General features: G+C 46.3%; 1 protein-coding gene across 3 annotated transcripts in view; it reads right to left on the reverse strand.

Moving 5' to 3' along the window:
- Nucleotides 1–22,199, reverse strand: part of LOC120900109 (failed axon connections) — a 52,889-nt gene that overhangs the window by 4,595 nt on the left and 26,095 nt on the right. For 2 of the 3 annotated variants that reach the window (XM_040306711.1, XM_040306712.1), the window contains exons 3-4: nucleotides 983–1,321; nucleotides 254–400 (exon numbers count right to left, since the gene is read on the reverse strand). In XM_040306711.1, coding sequence (XP_040162645.1) covers nucleotides 254–400; nucleotides 983–1,321 — 486 coding nt within the window. The remainder of the gene's footprint in view (nucleotides 1–253; nucleotides 401–982; nucleotides 1,322–22,199) is intronic. The other variant, XM_040306713.1, reaches the window with a different exon arrangement.

Raw genomic sequence — 22,199 nt, forward strand, 5'->3', positions numbered from 1 at the left:
ACCTGACTCTGATTCCAGAGTCAATTCTGATTCCGATTCCGGAACTGATTACGATTCCCGAGCCAATTACAATTCCGGGGCCGATTCCGGAATTGGAGTCGGCACCGGCATCTACTCCGGAATCGGCTCCAGAATCTACTCCGAAATCGGAGTCGGCTCCGGAATTGATACCGAACACCATAATCGGAACCGGGTAGTTCCGATTCTGAGCTCTCCGTACTACTCTGCTCCTTCTTTCCGAACAACTACTTACCGTGGTGGGTTCATCACCGAAGAAGAATGGCTTATCGGCCAGCAGCTCAGACAGCACCTTCAGATCCTTGCGACCGAACTCCTCAATTTCCTCCGGCTTGTGGACGCCCAGGCCCTGAGCTTTCACCTTTTTAGCACCCTGGAAACACTAGAGACGTTAGAGGACGGATGGTTCCGGATTAACAAACGGGTGCACACTACATGACATGGTATGGTTGAGAGAGAGGTAGAGCCAGATGAAACATGTCGCTTGCTTCAGACGTTTGTTAGAGAGTTCTGTGTGTGTGTGAGTTTGAGGAATGAATATCTTTGGGTCACTTCTCCAAAAAAAAGGCTTAGATGAACCTTCTATTCCACGTCTTAAGATAGGTCTCAAGACTCAAGAGCTAGAGAACAATCACGGGTAAGTTAATGATCCATGCAGGAAAGAATAGGAGCAAGAGACTCTTCAAGATGGACATGGAATTCTATTGACATTCAGAAGAATTATGAGTTCGACAAATGCATGCAGAGGACGCCGGCCTACAATTCTTCACCGAGCGAAGTAGCTACTGGATGATCTATTGGCGCAGGTGTGTTGTGGATGAGTGCACGGGAAGGATTAAAGGATGCGCTGTAGAATTGTTCAGGCAAATATGGACGGAAAATGGAATGGGTGCACACATACATACACAAAACGGGGTTTTGCAACGGTAACAAGATTGCAACAGTAACAGAACACAACACTTACCTTGCGGCTGAACTGGAATTTGAAGAAGAAGTTCAGCAGCGCATTCGGCAGACGGCTGCCGAGCGCGTGCTGCAGGTTGATCTTGTAGCCCTTGAGCATCTGTTCCGTGTTCTTGCTGCGCCAGGACAGCACCACCCAGACGAGATGGTTCTCCAGCATCGAAATCATCGCGTGGGCAATGTTGCGCTGCTCCTGGGTCAGGGCGGCGTCCAGGTCCTTGTCGTAGCGCGTCGCCAGCTCCTGCATGATGATGGTCGAGTCGGCAATCTCCTCCCCATTGACCTCGACGAACGGCAGCTGTCCCTTCTTCGAGCGCAGCTTCAGCTTATGGTCGATGTTCTGCGAAGGTAGTAATATGGATGTTTATTATTCATGAGATTTTGCGGGAGATTTACTACAGAGATAAGCAGCGTAAATGGGAAATGGACAAGATAAATTCATTTTCTGTGCTAATCCGTCTCAGCATGTTTAATGCAGGTTCTTTGTACCTCGCAATGATATTAGTGAAGCGCGTGAAGGCTAAAATTATTTAATTCACAAAACTACTACAACACTATTACCATACATCTGGAGGAACGTTTCCGCACCAGCTCTTAAGGTTCGTTTTCGTCCTAGGTTTTGCTCCTTCGTGTGGTCGAAGGCTATTTTCCCGCGAGTGCTCATTTTCGCACGACTACTGGCCCACATTTGGTCCCCTTCTTTTTGGACGTCCGCCATTAAGCCCGCACAGAGGATCCCGCTCTCCTCCAACCGAAGCTCAACCCAGAAACGGAACAGCGCAAGAGGGCCATTAGGTCGAACAATGCAAAAGGATGTCAAATTGATCGCCCAGGCGGTGGCCCCAGAGGCGGCACAAAGGTGGGCAGTGGCCGACGCAATAAATTTCAATTCCATTGCATACATTAAACGCATTTATGTTGGAAAATAAATGATTTATACGGCACGTACAATGCGGCCAGACGCAACTTTCACCAATGTGTGTGTGTGTGTGTGCGTGTGTTGAACTATCTATCGAGAGCGGGAGAGAGATACGAAAGAGAAAGAGAGACGCCCAAAAAGCTCTCCATTGTTCGGCAAAGCAAAAAAGAAAGGATCAGCAATCTGTGAACCGCGACCAGCGCCGCCTCAGCAAATCAAAGTTCCACCGGGTAAGCGCGTCCTGTTGTCACACTAACACAGTTGCAGGAGCTGTTTTTTCCCCAGACACTGCCCCACCGTCCCCATACCGGGCCTTACACTCCCCCTACGCCTGCTAAAGGGGTGTCGGCCGCCTGGTTCGTTGCGCGCGCAAACGCGAACAGCGTCCTCCGTCGACGAGGAACGTGAAAAGGATGGTACGGGTGAGGGCCGGAGACCACAAGAAGCGACTCCCGACAATGCCCTCCACATCTCGTGGCGTATCCTGAGCTGGGGGAGCTCTTTTGTTGTAGCCAGCATTCCCCCTCGCTCCGGTGCTGTGACGCCACCAATCCCACAATAAGGCAGGCTGGAAGCCGGCTACGGCTCGTTTAGCCGCCCCATGAAATCTAATTTTATCCTTCAACGGTTCGCTTTTTGTGGGCGATGTGTATGTGTGTGTGTGTGTGTTGGCGCCCGGGGGCAGACACGCTGGAAAAAGCGTCGCGCCCTTTGCTGCAAATTGGCACGAGCGCGCGTCCTTTGACCGGAGGACTTTCCAGTCGGCATTGCACAGCGTTTCGTCCTTATCGTCGGTAATTTAATGGAAGAAATCTGTTTACGCTTGAAAGTATGTTAAAGTGTTCCACCCCCCACCATCCGACCAAATCTGCAAGATGAAACGCTGGCAGTGAACGCCGCTAATTGCATATTCACGATAGAAAAAGAATAAAAATACGCCTGCAGCACCACACACTTGGAAAATGCTTTCCACATGGGAAATGGAAGGCATACAGCTGCTACTGGAAGCAGGCCGGTGTGTGGGTATATAGGAGTGTGGAAATAAAATTGTTTGGCGTGGCCGGTTATTTTTCCCTCCACGCCGACATAAAGAGCTGCGGGCGCCATGTGCAGAATTTCAACGTGCTGGAAAGCGCGTCCTATTTTCTTCTCCCTCTTTCCATTGGGTCGGCGGCACTCAGAGGAAAGAGAGAAAAAAAGTTGTACCACTCGCACACACACAGCCAGGAGGATATCCTTGTTTTACCGCGCTCTAATGCCACACCAACACATGCAGCTCCGAGAGAGAGAGAGAGTGAGCGAAAGAGAGAACTCATTTTCCTCCCGCGATTGTTGGCACGTATACCAACAACACCTGGGCTTATCAGGGCGCCACACACTACCATCAAGCAGCAAAATCGCACTCACACACACCAACAACTGGGGTTGGAAAATTCATCCCCCTTCGAAGCGTTTGCCGGGTCTGTGTGCGCGCCCAAATAGACACACCGGGCACTCACCAGCGTGCACACGCGCGCCTGTGTAGATGCACATTAGTATTGATCGGCCCGCATCCTTTTACCGGGGCCGTATCCCAGTTTGCAGGGCGCGCGCATATCACGCCCTTCCCAAACAACTCCCACTGATGTATATGTGACTGTGTGTGTGTGTGTGTGTGTGTGTGAGTGTGTGCGCCTGTGGTAGTAGTGCCTAGCAACAGTGCCACACCGATGATTTCCCACTTTGGTCGTTGTGAGAAACCAACCAAACCCCTTTTTCTTACTCCCTGTGCCACCTGTGTCCAGCCTTGTTAAAGGCTCTATATCCGGCCACCGACAAAAGGGGGTGGAGAGGAAGGGAACATTTGGGTGGAACATGCACAGCATTACAGTCGGGTGAAACGGTACCGCGCCCGACCTGTATGTGTGTGTGTGTGTGTGTGTTTGTGTGAGGAAAAGATCCTGGAGTGGCACCAACAGGCGAGGGGGGGCCCGGTGTTTTAGGACGCCGACGCTCTGGACGCTGGAATCATTTTCCCACCACACGCACACACACAAACACATAAAAATACAAAGGCGTTTTCCAAGCTCCACGACGAAAAGGAGAGGGAAGGATAAAGAGAGAAAGAGAGAGAGAAAAAGTAGCTTTTTCCTGACAGTCGTTTTCGGTTATTTTCCGTGGAGTCGAGAAAAAAAGACAGCGAAAAAACCGGGTAAACGGAAAATGAAGTTTGAATTGCACGCGGAAAAACGCGGAACGGATTTTGCCCGAGAGAGGGCGGAAAACCGAACATCAAAAGAAATGTGGTAGTGGTGTGTGTGTGTGTGTGCAAGCTTTTCATTTCGCTTGCCCAATTTGTACACTTCTTTTACTTGCTTTGAGACCGAGATTGAGTCTCCTTTTTTTTTGTTCCAGGAAAATGTCTACCACTGAACGATGACCGGCAAAAGTCTGACTGCTCCCGCACCTCAGAGACAGTCAGTTTTTCTCCGATTTTCATCTCCAACCTGTCGCACACATCACCACCACCTCTCTCTCTCTCTACTTCCATTTCATTTCCCGAGTTTTTTTCGTGATGGTGCGCTAGTCGGCACTTTTCCCATAAAAATCGTGTCCCCGAATTGGCTGGAGAGAATTCTTCATTATCCTTCCTCTCTCCCGGTCCGGAACATGGTATCGTATGGCCCATTTCCTGTGGCTTGTGCTGTTTTCGATGCTTTTTCCTTCGATTGGCACAGGGAGATTTCGTGCACGACGGCTGTTGCTTGCGGTTTGGGCTCGAGGCGTTATCGCTCCATTGCCGCCCTTTATGCTTCGCAACAGGCAGTGCCAGCAAATGGAACACACACACACACATTTCCACGTCGCGGGGCGCGGTTGGGATTTCTTCTTGTGCGTGTGTCCTGCTGGAGATGTTTTCTGAGGAAGAGAGGTATTAATCCTGCCGTCGGGCTGCCGAGGACGCGCCAATGTGTATTTTTTTCTGCTTCTCCCCAGGCTACTTGGAGCTGAATCCGCCGCCTGCTGCTGAGCGGATCTATTCGTTCTGCAACAAGCACACGTAATAAGCTTACTTATGTGCTTCCCGCGCATTAGAAGATGAGCTTAATGCAAGGGAGCAACGCAAGAGTTAGGCAGGCACTATGTAGGGGTAAGCAGCAAGATTCGACCTAAATTTGTCAGGATGATGATGATGGCGATAAACTCCGACGTGCTGATAAGTTTTGTGCTAGTCTTTTTATGTGAAAACTGTTGTATGTTCTCTGGCAAAATACCATATTCTATGCGAACGTCCAACATTTTTTCTTGCAGATTATTTTGATCAAAATAATAATGTGTTTATCGAAACAAGGAATTCCCAAAACTTGTCGCAAAACAGAGAAAGCACGACTTTTCAGAAAATCATGTTAGAGTTTTGTACGTAGCTTTTAGATTTTGAGCAACAGGAATAGCTGCACATCTTCAGGGTGCTATTGTCAATTATCCCAAACAAGACATCGAAGACATTAGGACAACTTGCACATCCAAGGACATGATGAAAATTTCACTGTTACGCCAAAATATGCAAGAATTAGGGATTTACTTTCTATTGGAGGTAAATTAATTATTTTGTAACGATCTGCCAGAAATTGCAGGATTTCCCATTATTAATTGGTTAGTTCTTATAACTTTTTGGGATCCTCTCACGATTTGTTCATCGTATCCCTTAGATTTTTGGTTCGTTTCAACGATTTATTGATATCGTCCGATTGGACATCAATACAATCTATTGGTTCAGATTTAAGAAAAAAATCGTGGGAACGCACACAAAAAACATATTGGGAGCAACCAAAATTTTTTGGGAGACTACCTAACCAAGGTTGTGAAAGCCTGTAAGCAAAACACCGAAATGTCATATTAGCGTCATTTGTTTCAAAAGCTGTTTAAATTTGCCATTGCATCTTTCATCACGAAGTGGAGCAACATAAATGTATATCAATTCAACAATCCTTCAGTTTCTGGGGGTAGTTGTCACCTGTTTAAGAGAAAATTCCGAGTATTCCGAGAAACACCACTTTTCAGTTAAAAAAAACTGTTTGAAGAACTACTATGGGCAGACACTATGCTCTCTCTCTATTCCCTATTCCACATGGTCCGTGCACACACGTTGGAATGCGAACGGTTATTAATTAATTTATAGCTTCTCATAGACACTTTGCCCCCGCTCTCTAGGTACTGTACACCCCTAGGCATTTCGTGTTTGCCCCTACCTCGCGTGAAGCCTCCTCCTCTCCAAACGTTTAGTTTACCAACGAATGGAGTTGGGCGAGGGCTCTCTCGCATACCTTAAGCAAAGGTGGATACCTACATTCGGCTAGATGACACCACCCGTCAATTGATCGCCCAATCGCGGCGTTCAGTTTCGGGGAGTTGCCCCATTACACATACCTCGGACGGGTGGAGTGCATTAAAATGCTAATTGAATCATTGGCACCTCGATAAAGACGCGCAGCACACCACCACTACCGCTCATTATCAATGCAAACAGAACTGCACACATATCCATAAGCGGTAAACAAACTTTCCCATATATACACACACACTCGACGCGTATCATTTGTCGGAAGGAGTGCCCCAGGCCCTTCCGGAATGCAAATACTTTGAAACTGAAGGACAGTCACGGCAGGACAGACACTGAGGGGTTTGTAACGTTTTGAGAAGCGGGGAGGAGGAAGTGTTATCTAATCGGCATAAGGAAACCCATCACACCGAACGAACGACGGCGTTGAGGAATCTCACACAGGAACACACACACAACAGTAGCCTTGACACACGGAAACCGGTCATTCCAGTTCCGGAGATCGAATCGGAACGGTTCACATATCGGTTCTGTGACGACAGCAGAACAGTTTCTGTGACTCTGTGTGTGATTTTATGCTGATGGTGTTGTCTCCTCGACTAAACCGTCCACCATCCACCGATGATTACGGTGAGGATAATCTAGTCCGCGATGATGATGCATTCAGAAACACGACGAGATGGAATGTCGTCCCGCTTTCCGACCCGACCATTCGGGCTCTAGAATCGTCGATCTCTCACTCACTTGCAGGTGAGGGAAGAACATTGGGCCGGTAGAAGATGGGAAACTGATTGCCAGCACCGGAATCGGTTCACCGGTCGTCTGTCACCGGGTGCTACTGCTGCTGCTGGAGGTCGTCCCCATCACGACGAGGTCATCTCCCCCAGCTGGACGACACGAGGAACATCTTCTTCCGCATTCTGTATCGCGGTCCGGCTCTAGATTTCAACAAGTCCGGGGGCTCCGCAACAAGCAACACACACATCAACGACCACGAGGTGATGATGGTGATGATTTGCATAATTGAAGGCGCTCTCTCGCACTCGTCACTCCATTCGCCCACCCACAGAAAGTTGTTTAATGAGCAAAGAGCAGAAGCATAACCAGCAGTGTAGCGCGAAAGCCACACAAACCACTCTTTCGTGCTGCGCTCCGCTCCCTCTCCCCCAGGAGACTCATTATTGTCGCTTTAAGCGTTGCTTTTCTCGCGCCACACACCGGGCGCATAATTAGAAACATAAAGACTCGCACGCTCGCCAGCATAACTACCAGCAGCACGCGATGAGCGCGAGCGCGCTCGAAGTGAGCCTTCCTGTCCTGACGTGTTTGTTGTTTTGTCCGCTTCTCTGCGCCCGGGAAGGAGGAACAAAGGCGAAACTGGAACCAAAACACCAAAACCCCCGGAATGGGAAAGGTATTTCGGCTGGTCGTAATCTTCCGACCGAATTCCAGCGGAAGTGACGCGTCGTTGGACTTTGAGGGAGAATTTCCTGGAAGGTGAATTCCCCAGCATGCACCGGGGGGTACGTGGCCAAAACATTCCACCACAAAAATGTGATAAAATCAATCCATCCAGAAAACATCAAACTTCCTCCCCTTGCGTTTGTTTTTTTGGTTTGCAGGGGATTAGATAACTTTAATCAACTCACGTAATGCGTGTCACAGAGAGCGCCTACAGGCTGCTTTTGGATCGGGCACGTCCCACGCTGTGTGCTTCGTGATCGTTCAACAATCGTCCGCACACACTCGATGAAGATTTCATCATTCCGTAGAAAGGGAGAATGCCCGCTGCTGATGATCCCGCTGCACGAACGAAAGTCTCATCGTCCAAACATTCCACACTTTCGTCCACACAACTGGAATGTGTCTCGTCCGAGCGCCACACCAGAAAAAAAAACAACAACCGAAAAACCTGTTCAACGGTCGAAAGTTACAGCAACGACACAGAGGAGCAAAAAAAACATATTTTCGTTTTCCTTTAGCCTTCGTATCCCGTACCCCGTATAACACTACACTCTCCGCCGTCGAAAGAGGATCGCCACTTGCTTGCTTCTGTTTTCGCAGTCAGGCATTCCCGGCCTGATCCTTTTTATGTCAAGAGATACAACAGATAAAGTAACAAGCTTTTTATTTTGTGAAGGAAACTTCTCCCCGTCCCCATCGGCTAAGGAAAAGTCAATGAACTCCTCCGTGTGGCCGGTGTTTGTGTTGCGCGCGGTGGCCGACGGAATCATTATTTTGGAATGGCTATGAACTAATATTGCAAACAGGGCTAGATTGAAGTAGATACTGCTGTGCAGGGCACTTGAGCAATTTAGCCACAGAAATCTGCATTGCAATTGAAAAGGATGGAAGAAAAAAAGGCTCTCTGTGTGATTGCTTTTGCCTTCTGTAATAATGATATGCTGGAGTCTTCTGTGAGCAACTCTCTGAGTAGGACATTCGGGCATTGCTAGAATGACTACTCTTGAGACAAGCAATTACGTTTACAATGTATACAGATAAAGTAAAGATGTCAATAATCTGTATGTACGATAACTGTAACATACTCCAATTTCCAAAAACCTTAATTCTGAGCTTGAAGAAACAATTCTGCGTAGAATTCAAGCCAAAAGCCGCCTGTACTTGGTGAAATAGCAATCAACTTTAATATTAAGTCTACAAAAACCCTAACAAGCTCTCAAAATGCTAATGGCTTAATCTGAAACAAAATACGTCTCCGGTTCGAAGGACCAAAACCGGGGGTGCAAAATGGAAGAAAAAAAAACAACAACACAACCCAACCCGCGTCAAACCGAGGCCGCTCCATCAGAACGAACCACTCAAAAGTAAGGTTATGTTTGTTTACTCGGGTAAAACACTCCAGCACCCTCACGGTCCATCGGGGTCCATCATCTCGATTGATCGTCGAAAGGGGTGCGATGAGGACCTGGAGAGGATATGTTGCCACGCTTGACCCACACATCACCGAAAGTACACGAAAGTGTGGGTTCGCATCGGTTGGTTATGGGTTGCGGGTTTTGTTGGTTGGCGCCTTTCAGACACGGATTGTTATCCTTTGCACGCTGTGTGGCGCTGTGTCCCCGGTTTGTACATGAGGCGGCGGCTTGGTGCACTTTTACACTCTCTGTTTGCTTTTGTACCCCTGGCAAAGGCGAAAGTCCGTTGGAGCATGAGCCTGGAAAAGGGTCAATATTTGCTCAAGCTCCGTTGGAACACGGGAGTGAGGGTTGGCGTTCTATCATCGTGGCATATTAACCAGCCAAGGGTGCATTACTTCAACGGCTTCAAAACGAGCGATCTATGGCGTGCGGGCGACATAAATGTAAATGATAAATGCTAATCATGTTATCGTTCTAAATGAATCCATGCAGAGAGTTGGTGGTTATCGTTGCTTTTGCCTAGAGTGGTGGAAACATTCCTGTGTTTACCGATTACACTTGAGACACGCAAATTAGAGGTAGGAAATGTATCAGTCTTGATGGAACTAAAACTTTTGACTTATAATTGACTAAAACATGACTTTTAAATAATAATACTTGTAATCTCATCTTTAAGCTCTCATCTGCAAAAATACTTTTAAAGACTGATTCAACACACCACCGAATAAATTCCCATAAAGCAAACGTTTGCAACATTAACACCATTTTATCACAATTTTTAGGACACTGCAAAATTTGGGTCAATTGTTCGTTGCTTTCCTTTCTTTTTATGCCTGCGATAAACAGCTCTTTTCCACCTCGTAAACCGATCCGTACCGAACGAGAGCGACCTCGATAAGTGAGTTTAAAGCCCAGAAACAAAAGAGAAACACGGCGTCCGGCGTCAAAGAGCTCCAATTACGCCACCGAAGTGTTAACGCAAACGCTAATTTCCGATGCGAAATTCATTGATTGCTCCACCGTTGCACATTCTAGCGGAAGCTCCCAAAATGCAACCGAATGTGAAAACTCTTGGAGGGAGTGAGCTCTCGCTTTTCCCCCCTCACTTTTGCTCAACCGCGTGACAATGAAAGCGAACTCTGGCCACATAACTTTCGCCGTATCGCTAGTGGATAATGTGAACCCGCGAGTAATAAACCACAATTATGGCCCGTGCGTCCATAATGGGCTCCGCCACAAAAGGCGTTAGATGGCAATGGCAGGGCCGGGCCGGGGGTATCGCCTACTCCACAGGGAGCGCACTGTGTACCGACGACACCGTGACAGCAGCAGCAATTGTGCTCCAAATCCACGCCGCCGGAAATTCGATGACTTGCGGTTAATGTTTCGGGTACGGAACACAGGTCCCCACAGCGCGAACCTGGCGACACGTGGCGACGATGCCGATTAACGCGGAAAATTAATTAGCTTCATCTCCGGCCCTCGTTAGCACCTATTTTTTAGGCCCTTTCTCCCTTTTACTCCTACTGTTGCCGGTGTTCGCTTTCACTCCACCACAGTAGCAGCTGGTGGAGTCCTCCCTTTGCCTCCAAAGAATGCACCAGGAGGGTAAAACTGCCGGGAGATAATTATGATTGCCCAACAACGCTGAGTACCTTCTCACAATGGGTGCGTTTTGAGTACTGAAACACGGCAAGACAGGAGACAGGAGGTGTCCGAAACGATTACGAGGGAATGTGTAAGACGATATCATTACGAATTGATGGGGGTTTGTGTTCTGGACTTTTATGGCCCCAACGTCAAGGGAGGTCGTCGTCGCCCGCCTTACCGCGGGAGAGATTTACTGCTAAAAGACCCTTCAAAACTGTGTTCACAGTTGAAGCATGCATATTTTAAACCAACCAACACCCATCTGCCTGGAACTTATTTGTTGGAAAACAAAACAAATCACTGTGAACAAAAAAAAAACCCCTCATTACCAACGGAAACGCAAGCAAGCGCGCGCCCCTTGAAAACCAACAAACAGTAGCCAGCCAGATCTAACAGCGTACCGTGAAGTGGAGGAAAATCGGGGGCAAACATAAGCTGCTCAACCGCAACCGAATTTCATTCACGACCAATGCCACACAGTCCAGCGGCTTTCCAGTGAGGTTTTGTTACAGATCGGTTGGAATTGTATGACTGTGTACGAGCGCTTCCTTTTTTTCTCACTCATTTTCAATACCCGAACGAGGGGTGTAAAACTGGAAAAAGGTGAGGTTTTGGGGCATGGAAGTTGGGGGAGGTACACAATTGTTTAAATCACCTTTTGTGGCTACTTTCTCTAAGCTTTAACCGAATGTTTCCGAACCTTCCTCTCCCAAAGATGGTGCAGCACCGCGATCCCAGCGAGGAGAAATAGGAAACTAGAAGAAAAACCAATTATTTCTACCCGATGCTTTCCAGATCGTACCCCCAGATTGCATTTCGCACCGGGGCTAAGTTTAACAATTTGCCTAAGTGCCACGGATAAAATCTAAGGCACCTGTGCCGCGTATGGCTTGCCTTTTTACTTACTTTCTCTTCGCAAACAGCTGAACTGAAGACGGTACGTGTAGTGCATAATGTAGAATTTTGCTGTGCACAATTTACGGAAAATAGAGATGTACTTTATATTGAAATTTTTACAGGATGTTTCGTTCGATTCAATAGAATAGATCGACACCAAGACAATATATTCCATTGATCTCAGTTCTTCTGAATTCCTGGATCAGTCCTCAAAATAAATGCATAGATCTTGAAGACTATAAGGGCCTAAAGTATGCAGTGTAAGATATTTGCACACTGGGAGATATAAAATTGGAATTGAATGAATTTTCGAATATTCCCAACGATCGTCCTCTGAACCAATCAGATCCAAACCAATAGATCCTGCAAGATACATCAATCCCTGGATCTGATTTGAACGTAAATTTAGCAATCGTGAATGTATCGATCATCACCTAGAACCTTTCCAACCTGGTCGGAATTCATCAGAACCATTAGATCCTCAAAATAAATGCATAGATCTTGAAGACTTTGAGAGCCTGAAGTATGTAGGGCTAGTTATTTGCAAACTGTGAAGAGATGTTGGGAAATGGGAATTTCGTGTATTTCTGAATATTCCAACGATTTGCCATCTGAACCAATAATCTCCTCTGAACCAATCAGATCCAAACTAGTAGATAGACAACATAGATCCTATAGAGCCTGTAATTGAAAGCTTTAATGGCTCCATGAAATCTAAAGGTATAAAACCCACCTTCCATGAATTTCTGAACGGTCCCAACAAATTCTAGACAACAAAGAATAACCCTGCTTTGCAAATCTTCCAGCACCAGCAAAAGTACTCCTGACGATTAAATGTCCAATATACCATGCACTATCGCTGCAGCTGCCTCGGGTGTGCAATTTATGCGTTCTGCAACGTGACAGAACTGCTGAGTGAAAATGAAATAAAAACAAACACTAGACGAACCTTCTACTTGCCTCCCTTTCGGCATGTCATCTCCTCCTTTGAAACGCAAAAACGCACATTCCATCCCGGAAAAGAGTCATCACACACACGTCGTCGTCGATAGGTTCTACCGACATCCCGCTCCCAAAGCCCCGCGCTCTCGTGTACCATACGTAGTTTGAAATATATGCATAGACGTTTCCAACCCTCTCGGAATTGCCGCCCGGTGGCTGACTGGCTCCTGCCAAAGCCCCAGAGCACACAAATGCAATGCCGTACACATTGGAGGAGTACAGCATTCCACCAAGGCCCATTGCCTATCGGCTTGCCTGGCGTTGACGTACCGAGCGCGCTCGCGTTCATGTCAATGATGACTGTTTAAGTAAACATTTTAATAAGATTACTGCATTCTTTACAGCAATGCACACACACACCGGGAGCGCATACACCCGTTCCACCCCGTTCTATTCCCACTCGTACCGATTCGCTCGCTTTGTCTTATTAACCATTGACTGTAATTTCATGAATTATTGCATCGCTTGTCGATGCATGTTCCGGGCGCGCTGATCGCTTACACCCTCTATCTCTCCGTCGAACGGCTATAAATAAAAAAGAGGGGACGTGAAAAAACACACGACGCAATAAATTCAATCATATTCTCCGGTGCAATGCATCATCTTCCTCGACGACGCGCAGCAGCAATTCATTCAGGATTGTTTGAGAAGGAGGCAAAAAAAACACAAACTGCTTTTCAATTCTTTTCCCATCGCTCGATAATTTGCGTAGTGCAATAAAACAGTGAGAGCAAATTGTGCATCAGCGAACATGATGGGTTGATGGTGGATGGTGCAATATCGTTCGAGCTAGAAAATGTTTTACCTCGGCGTTTTAGTTGCGGCTTTACCCGAGAGCAAACCGCCCGTTGGGCACTGCACCTGTGAGAAGGGCAACATATACAGTTCTAACCACAGCTGTACTCTACACTCTAGGGCCCTCACCGCCAATGTCATTTCATTACGAGCCACAGTAAAACCACAAAGCACGCGGTGGAAAGAAAGAGCGCCACCATGGCGCAAAGGTTTATTCTACAATATTTTAAAACAAAAACCACCATCATCATCGTTCCCCAAGGTACGCCGGCGTCAACCGACTGGAAAATGGGTAGTAAAGTGATATTTGTTCTCATTGCAAAAGTGTACCACAGTCCTCCGCGGTGGTAGACCCGTGGACGGAATCAGAAAATAGATTTTACATGATGCAAGCAAGATAACCGGCGGTGTTTCCGCCCGATTGTGTAAATTATGGCTCTATTAGTTTGATCTCTATCGGAGCCCGAACCCATCCATCTCCAAGTCCCAAGTTGTGCCGTTGGTGAATATATACTCACTATTGCACAAACAAATTGACCGATCATAAAGCACAACCTTCAATTAGTGGCCAGTTTTTAGAGGGAGCGAGCGGCGGGGCTTGATGTAAATATTATTGCTGGGGAAGGAGCACTATCCGTAGGGCGATCCTCAATGGAGCTAAAAAGCAAACGCAAAAAGGTACTATATGCGCACAATCGACCAGGCGGCAGCAGAACTAGGTGAGGCTAAATGCATTCCAAAGGAACTGGCAAAGGTAGTAAAAACATTCCCACGGGATTGAGTCTTGCCCCCTAGAGGCTATCGTTAGGAAGACTTGACATTCTAAAACGAAATAGATAAACAAAAGAATTGTAACAATGTAGAACTCTATCTTATTCTGATATCTGATTCTATAGTAATATCTTCATTTTGAAGTTAAACTTTTCAAATGCAATATACAAAGAATTGGAGGAGTCTTCGTGTGGCATTTGGATACATGTTTTAAAGCTCCCTACGTTGTTCTTTGATAACAAAAAACTGTTCTGCTTTTACTAATTCCGATTTAATTACCCTGGCAAAGTCCTTGAAGTCCATTCTTCCCTCTCACACTCCATTTCCTAGGCATTCCTCGCCCCATGCTGCTCCATTCCAGAAGCAACCACAACACTTAACATAGAATTTATTCTCCGCTTGTCACATACCTCACTAATGTAACCATTTGAGGCGTAGAGCTGAAGCTCGTGTGTTGAGTGACGTGCATTTGATTCACCTCCTCCTCCGCCTCCTCCTACCGAGTGATGAGTGGAGCGTATATGTCTCTGAGCACACTTTTCTAACGGGCACACACCAACCAACCAAACACTTCCGCAAAACCTGCCTTTCGCGCTGAGCCGATGAGAGAGCGTAAAGCAACAACACCAACAACACACCAATCGCATCAAGTGAATGGCGGCAGAATCACATTGCGCCACCGCGGTCGTCAGCCGCGGAGGTGGAGGTGAAGGGATTGCTGCTTTGTCATCCACCAGCAGCGTGTATGTAAATTAATTGCATAAGCGTGTGGCAAATCGCATATTTTACCACCCGCACTCGTCTACAAGCGCTCCATCCCCCATATACACACACAGTATATGGCACACTACTAGCGCAGTACTATCCGCACTACCGGAATAGCGTCCAGCGAAGGCAAAACCGGACGCTGCCTCCAGCGGACTGCCAATCTACACACACACACACACCAAGCTGGACAGACAGTTCGTCGCTTGTCGCGGCGCAAGTCTATTGTTTGGCGAATGACGAAAAATTACCGTCTCCCCGGCGTTCCCGGCCGTCTGTGTGAGCCATCTCGGTGTCACATTTGCACACATCACATATGCTGAGCTGGAGGAGAGGTAGAGGATTTTCCCCTTTCCGTCACACACACACAGTCCCATTGCGTTTTGGGAGGAAGGAAACGTGTGGACGTACTAATGTGGCGAGTGGTTTGGTCATAAAAATAGAGTCACACAACGGTTCGCAGGCCGTTTTATATGCTGTTGCTTCTTTTCCAGCGTGTACTCAGGTGGCCATTAAGCACACACTGGATGCAACAGGTAGTTTGCCAGATTTTCGAAACCCCATAAAACGGTACAAGCGAAGAGAGCGCGTTGTTTCGTTTTTCGCCTTCTAGCACCTTCTACGCGAATATTTTTTTTTCTGTTTCCCACCTTTACCAACATCAGTTCCGGTGCACACAACATTATGCAGCTGTAGTCGGATGTCAGGTGCTGTCTATTTTTGACTAATTGTCACCCACTTCCGGGCTCGGGGGGAAAACAGGCGCGTAAAAATACCACGGCACACGGCACAAAGCGATCATCGCACCAGCCGATATCGGATAACCAGTACCCGTGCAGTACGAAAGCCGTTAGCCGTCCGGCCGGGGCCCCGTTAGCTTGATGGAGGGCACATCACCAAACAAGCGCATCACAGCTGATGGCGCTGAGGTGTAATCCGGGAGGGGCCCGCGCGTTCGTAATCGCTTCCGTTTAGGCTGCAATCAGCTGCACGTTACATTATTTTGGGCTTGCGCCGCACAGTCTGACTAGCATTTTTGGTAGTATGTGTTTTTGTGTTTTCTTTCTTTGCAGCCACGTTTTGTTATCCGTTAGTAGCGGCGTTCGAATTTTCCCGTGCCGCAACCACTGCGCGATTTCTAAACGAACTGACCTCGAAAAATCCCCGTGCTTAAAATGGTGATTAGTGGCGAGCTTGTATCAAAATCCCGCGTCCGAAATAATGAGCGGAAAAGGTAAGTAAAAGAAAAAGCCTTGCCACCGAACAGTGCTCCTCTTGGCAAGTGATGTTCGACAATAATTTAAATCTTGCCGCCAGTCAGTCAAACCCTCGGTCAAACAAATTGACTGACCCAGCGCCGGGTGAAATGTTGCTTTAAAATACGACCTTAATTGCAAATAGGCTCCTTTCTCGCGCGACGCATCGAAAAGTGCTTTTCCGTTTGCCCTTACCTGTAACGAGAGGGAGAGAAAGATAAAAATAATAATCAATAAAATGTGTAGATGGAAAAGTAAAAGTATATAGTTCTGCTGGCATAGTAAGCCGATTAGCCTTATCTATAAATTGAATTAAATATTGCTTTGGGAAGCAGGCTTGAGCAAAATTTAAATAAATGATTTAAACGACAGCAGTCACTCAGGGAGAAATGGAACGCAAAAGACTTAAAGACTCTTTAATTACATAGAAAAACAAACCAATCACCATTTTCAACAATGGCAAATTGAGAAAAAAGAGTAAAGTATAGGATTTGGTTGAAGGTAACATCTCATTGATCTTTAAGCGCTAATAGATATGCAACTATTGGTATATGCCTGATAACAGCGAGTGGACAGTATAGACATAAAAAACCTACCAAAAAACAAAGTTGAAAAGTTGTACAGCAAACTATTGCAAAAAAATTAATCAAAGAAAAAGCTCAATGCCTTTGAAGTTAAAAAAAAAGAAGATATCGAGCCTTTGGGAAAAGGTCTGTGTTACAGTGTTATAAAATAAAACAAACAAGTATTAAAACAGTTGCCACATTAACAAGTATTGGGGCCTTTCGCGATACTAGCCAGCTTTTTTTATATGGAGTTTGATGTTTGGCGGCTGAAATCATGTCACCACTCCATAAAAAACCAAGCGATATTCAGCCTAGATTATTTTAGCCTCAAAGCTAGAGGGGCCCTGCACGATTCTAGACAGTTTTTTGTATGGAGTTTGACAGTTGGAGGCTGAAATCATGTAAACACTCCATAAAAACCACACACAAAACTAGCTTGCGATTTTAAGTCTAGATTATTCTAGCCTCAAAGCTAGAAATAGATTCGAGTACCTGCTCAAAAAAATAGCAAAACAAGGAGGGTGTTTACATTTATTCCAAGGTAAATTAAAGACATCAGGTGATGGAATCTAGAATCAAAGTTTACGTATTCCAGGTGGTCTCATAGCATGTTTTATATAACCAAATTTGACCGTCACTTTTTGACAGGATGGGTGAAAACTTTTGTTCAAACAAGCTTTCTGGAGACTTGACGAATACGAAAAATACTGTATACAATGCAAATAGCTAACAGGCTGAAATTTCAGCCTACAAAGTTAAAACGGAAAGGACCCCAGAATTTTATTCGCGTACCTGCTCGAAAGCATGTCAACACAAGCTCGTGTTTTCATTTATCCCAAGGTGCACTAAAGGGATCAGGTAGTGCAATTTACAATCAAAGTGTATGTAGACCAGGTGGCCTCATAGCTTGTTTTTTATAACAAAAATTGTACAGGACGAGTGAAAACTTTTGCTCAAACAGGCTTTCTGGTAGTAGCCTAATGAACACAACAAACAGTCTTAAAAGCTTTATTCAGAAGCAGAAGTGATACAAATAAACCTTCTAAATACATACACCTTGGGATACGCCCATCTGTAGCCCAGCTGATAGGCTGAAATTTCAGCAACCGTTCTTAAAAGGAAAAAGGGCAAATTATTGGTATTCCAAACCGAAGTAAAATGAATCTTATATTTCCCCTTCAGACTTTCGTTGCATACAGTTTTGCTGCTCGATTTCATTACACTTAAAAGTCGAAACCAAATTACTAACGCATGCCTGCTGTACGTTTTTAAGCGAACACGCGGCGTATCGCCAACAATACCAAACAGTTTGTTTCACTTTCCGCTGCTTTGTTTTAACAGTTTTCCAAAGGGGAGTACAACATGTTTCACCCAACTACAACGTTACTTAAAGCGCGTGAAGCATAAACAAACGTGTACAAAAACCTCTCCCCTTCCTTTTACTTGTTCTAAACAATTCGTGCACCGTGTATATGTGTGTGTTAGGCAGCGTCAATAGAAACTAATGGTTCGAACATTGCTCACAAAAATGCCACAGAACGAGAATAATGGTCCCCGCTTCTTCCTCACTCTCTCTTTCTCTTTCTACACAGCTTCAGCAATCGTTTACTGCGCGGTTATGTATCCATCAAATATTCCACTCCAAATACATTCGTCTTCCCTTCCCTCGTTAATGGGTCGCTACTACTCGTTTCTCCTCCAAAAACCACGCCAATCCAACTAACCCCCTTCTGCGGCTCCCCCCCGTTTGCATTCCCCGACACCCCACCACAACACACCACCATTAATCTTTCAATTAATAAAGCATTAGGTAATTGATAGGGAAGGGAGAGCGCGACAAAGACATTTCCAGCTCGACCCCCACCCCGATCCATCCCCGATGCAGTTGATTATGATACACGGAGGCGCGAACGCAACATGAAGAAGTATGCGGGAGGGGCATTGTTTGCTGACACACGTCCTCCCCCCCCTCCCCACCCCGTTTTCCTTGCCACCAACAGGCGCCATCATAAGCACACAAGCGAGTGGATTCTCCCTTGCTTAAAGGTCCTCCCCTTTTGCTGGAGAAAGAAATTCCACCGCGAACGAACCCGGACGACCGGACCCACCAGCCCAATGGATCAAAATGTTAAGTGATCGCTATTTTCGGGGTCGTATCATTTGACACGGGTTAAAGGGAAGAGCTTTGGCGCCCGGCGGCTGCAACTGAACCGACGGTGTCCATCCGCGTCAAGTTGACCAACCCATCCCCCGCCAAGGGGAACCGTGGGAATGTGGCCGTGTAGAAGGTGTATGGGGTGCAAGAAGGAAAGCAAATCAACAACAGGAGGGGGGGGGGAGGTAATAAACACACACAACAACCCCTCCTCGCTGGGGTGAAAATATGTTTGATGAGCCACAGGATGAACACGCCGTGCAACACGTGGTGAAACTCACAGCATACTCCAACAATAACTACAACACACACACAACCCCGAAATATGGGCGGCCGGGATCTTTCTCTCTCTCTTCACCGATCGGAAAACACAGAAACAAAAGCCCGCGCGCTGCCAAATTGATGTTGACAGGAGAAAGTTTGAAATAAACATACGACGATGCGGCGCGGGCCGCAAAGAAAGTTCGCCGAGCAACGGCGATTCGGCATCATCGTTGGCGCATATGTCCGAAAGTGAGGCTACTACACTCTTTCCTGCCCTTCTTCTACGGTTCAGCCTGAAAAGCGCATAACCTGGGGCAGGGCGAGCGAAAGACAACGCACTCCACCCCGTACCAACCAACAACAAAAAAAAAACAAAAATGATCAAAATGATTTGCAATTTGCGGGCGAAAATGACAGCAATTAGTGGGGAGCTCTTGGCTGGTGCTCACAAACCAGTGTGTGCAGAGAGAGAGATAGAATAGGAAAACGATTTTCCATCGCTGGTGAGGCAACTTTCTCGGGGTTGGCAGGAAGGAAGAACGGCAGAAAGCTAAACGAAGATCATCATTCATTTGCTAATTTCCGTGATTGATGGGTTGAGCCGCGAGCGAGAGTGGTAGCGTTAAAGAAAATGCATTAAAGCTTGCACACAACTCAGAGTATTCAACGAACTTAAATTTATAAATGTGATGTCATTTATGTTTTTCTGCGCTACGAACACGTTAATGCTAATCAATACAGTAGAAATTCATAAAATATTATTCGCACAACGAGAGTCTTACACTCATGCAATCAAAACTCTGCCGTACGTGATGAATGTGTACGAGATTAGCTCTCTCTAAACCTGCAACGGTCCAATAGTACAGTCGATAAGCGATTGGCTCCACAACACGCTCGTTATGGGTTCAATACTGCATTAATGTACGTCGAGACACGGCTATTAAATTAATCTCTCAAGTAAGGTAAGGTGAGGTTCAAATCAGTGTTATTAATATTCAAAAAAGAGAGATTTCATGAAGACTCGAAGATGGATGGAAAACTCCAATCTTCAGATTTATGATGAATTCAGATTGGACAATAAGTTCGATTTATACAGATAAGCAGTAAAGTAGGTCAAGCCAGTGTGTTCCATTCTTTACTAATCCCTAATCACGTTTTTATTCTTTTTTCTAATGCCTAAGGTTTCATTATCAGTATTTGATTTTGAAACTGAAGTATTGAAATGTCCTAAGAAACGATCAACCTCAAGTCAGTTTTATTGGTTTTATAGCTCAAATATTTCAAAATTAAATGAAAAATGTTTCCTAACTCAATTATACCTCTCCACACCCTCCTGCCAACCAACATGAAGACACCTTCTACCCATCTCTCTGATAGGAATGCCCATAAGCAGCGTTTCGCAACAAGGCGGCTCGCCGACGCATTTAATATAATTACAACCGACACACAAACCGATGCATAATGCACCACAACGCTACACTCACCATTGCCCAACGCATGATGGTGTCCTTCACCAGTTCGGACGAAGTTGGTGCGCGTCTTCAACCGCATAATACCGTCACTTTAGCGCGCGCGCACACACACACAGGATGCTGCTGCCGCACTAATGCATTATTAAACAGCTTATCCTCATCGTTCATCTCTATTTCGTTCAGCGACGTGGTGCGGCTAGCCTACTTCCCTCCCCACACTGCCCCCGTTTAATCGTGACGGTCAAGAATGGCCACCAACGGCTGACAGTTGCATGCCACAGTCGGCGGACGCTTAATTTCGCCACAGTCGCAACTCTTTCTTTCCAGCGGCCACAGCCGGCCAATCGTCCATCCAGACCATGCCCCGCAAGAATGCAGTTGATTGTGCGCATTGCGTAGGCCGGGAGAATGTATGTAACCACTCGCTAAATGTGCAGCACACTCAGGGCATTTAACAAAACTGCAAACCGCACTGCTGCTGCTGTCTGCTGCCGCCGCTGGCCTTACACACATTGTACAGAGTGCGCGCGCGTGAGTAAGTGTCTGCCACATTGTGCACTTTTCATTAACGCGTTACAGACCCGCGCGCGCTCAACTTATGATTGTGCGCACCCACTCAAGACGGGCTCTGCGAAAGGGGAACGGGGAAAACATGTAGCTAAATAAAACAGACCAACGGAGTTTTCCTCGGTCGAACTGATCATCGAACTCGGTCACATGTGAAGTTTATGGGCGTGAAGATCACTCGAACGTCCAACAAGAGCACTGTCCCGAGTGATGGTGGTGGCCCCAGCTAGCCAAGAACAACGCATTTCCGGTTGTAGCATCATCAGTGTAACATTGAGGATTGGTGGGATTTGCCCAGAACGTAGGGATTGGGAGTGGAGCAAGCGTGAGCACAACATATGAATGAATTTCATTGAACACGGCAACACACAGCCACTGCAATGAGTGCACAAGACCTCGGTACTTTTCCGATACTCTTCAAATCCGGCACAGTGTGCATCTGTAAGCGGCACAACACTTGAAAAACATTCGATCCGCGTCACGTACTCCTTCAGAGTCAGTACTTCAGAGCAGAGTCGTGATGCGCCAGAGGATGTGCGAGAATCGATGGGAAGGTTATAGCAACACAGGACCCTTTGTCTTCGGTGCTAGAAAGAATGTTGAGCCATGTTTGGATGTTCAACATTGAAATAAATTCGATTTTGCAAATACAATCAATGGAAGTTGTTTGCATTTTTGATGAGCAAGGTGTTAATAATATCTTGCAATAACTGTCACTGTGGTGTTAATTCTGCATAAAAACAATCACATTCCAATGATTTCTTAGCACTCTTTCAAACATTTTAAACATATCAACACAATAACATTGGAATACAAAAACATTCCTGATACTTTTACTGATACAAACACAATAGTTTACTTCAATTTCTGTCGGAGCGATCACCATTAAGGCCACAGGCGTCGTTTCACATCTTGACGACCCTCCGGCGTTTCTAAAAA

The sequence above is a fragment of the Anopheles arabiensis genome, chromosome 3 (genome assembly GCF_016920715.1).
Source record: "Anopheles arabiensis isolate DONGOLA chromosome 3, AaraD3, whole genome shotgun sequence".
Classification (NCBI taxonomy): domain Eukaryota; kingdom Metazoa; phylum Arthropoda; class Insecta; order Diptera; family Culicidae; genus Anopheles; species Anopheles arabiensis.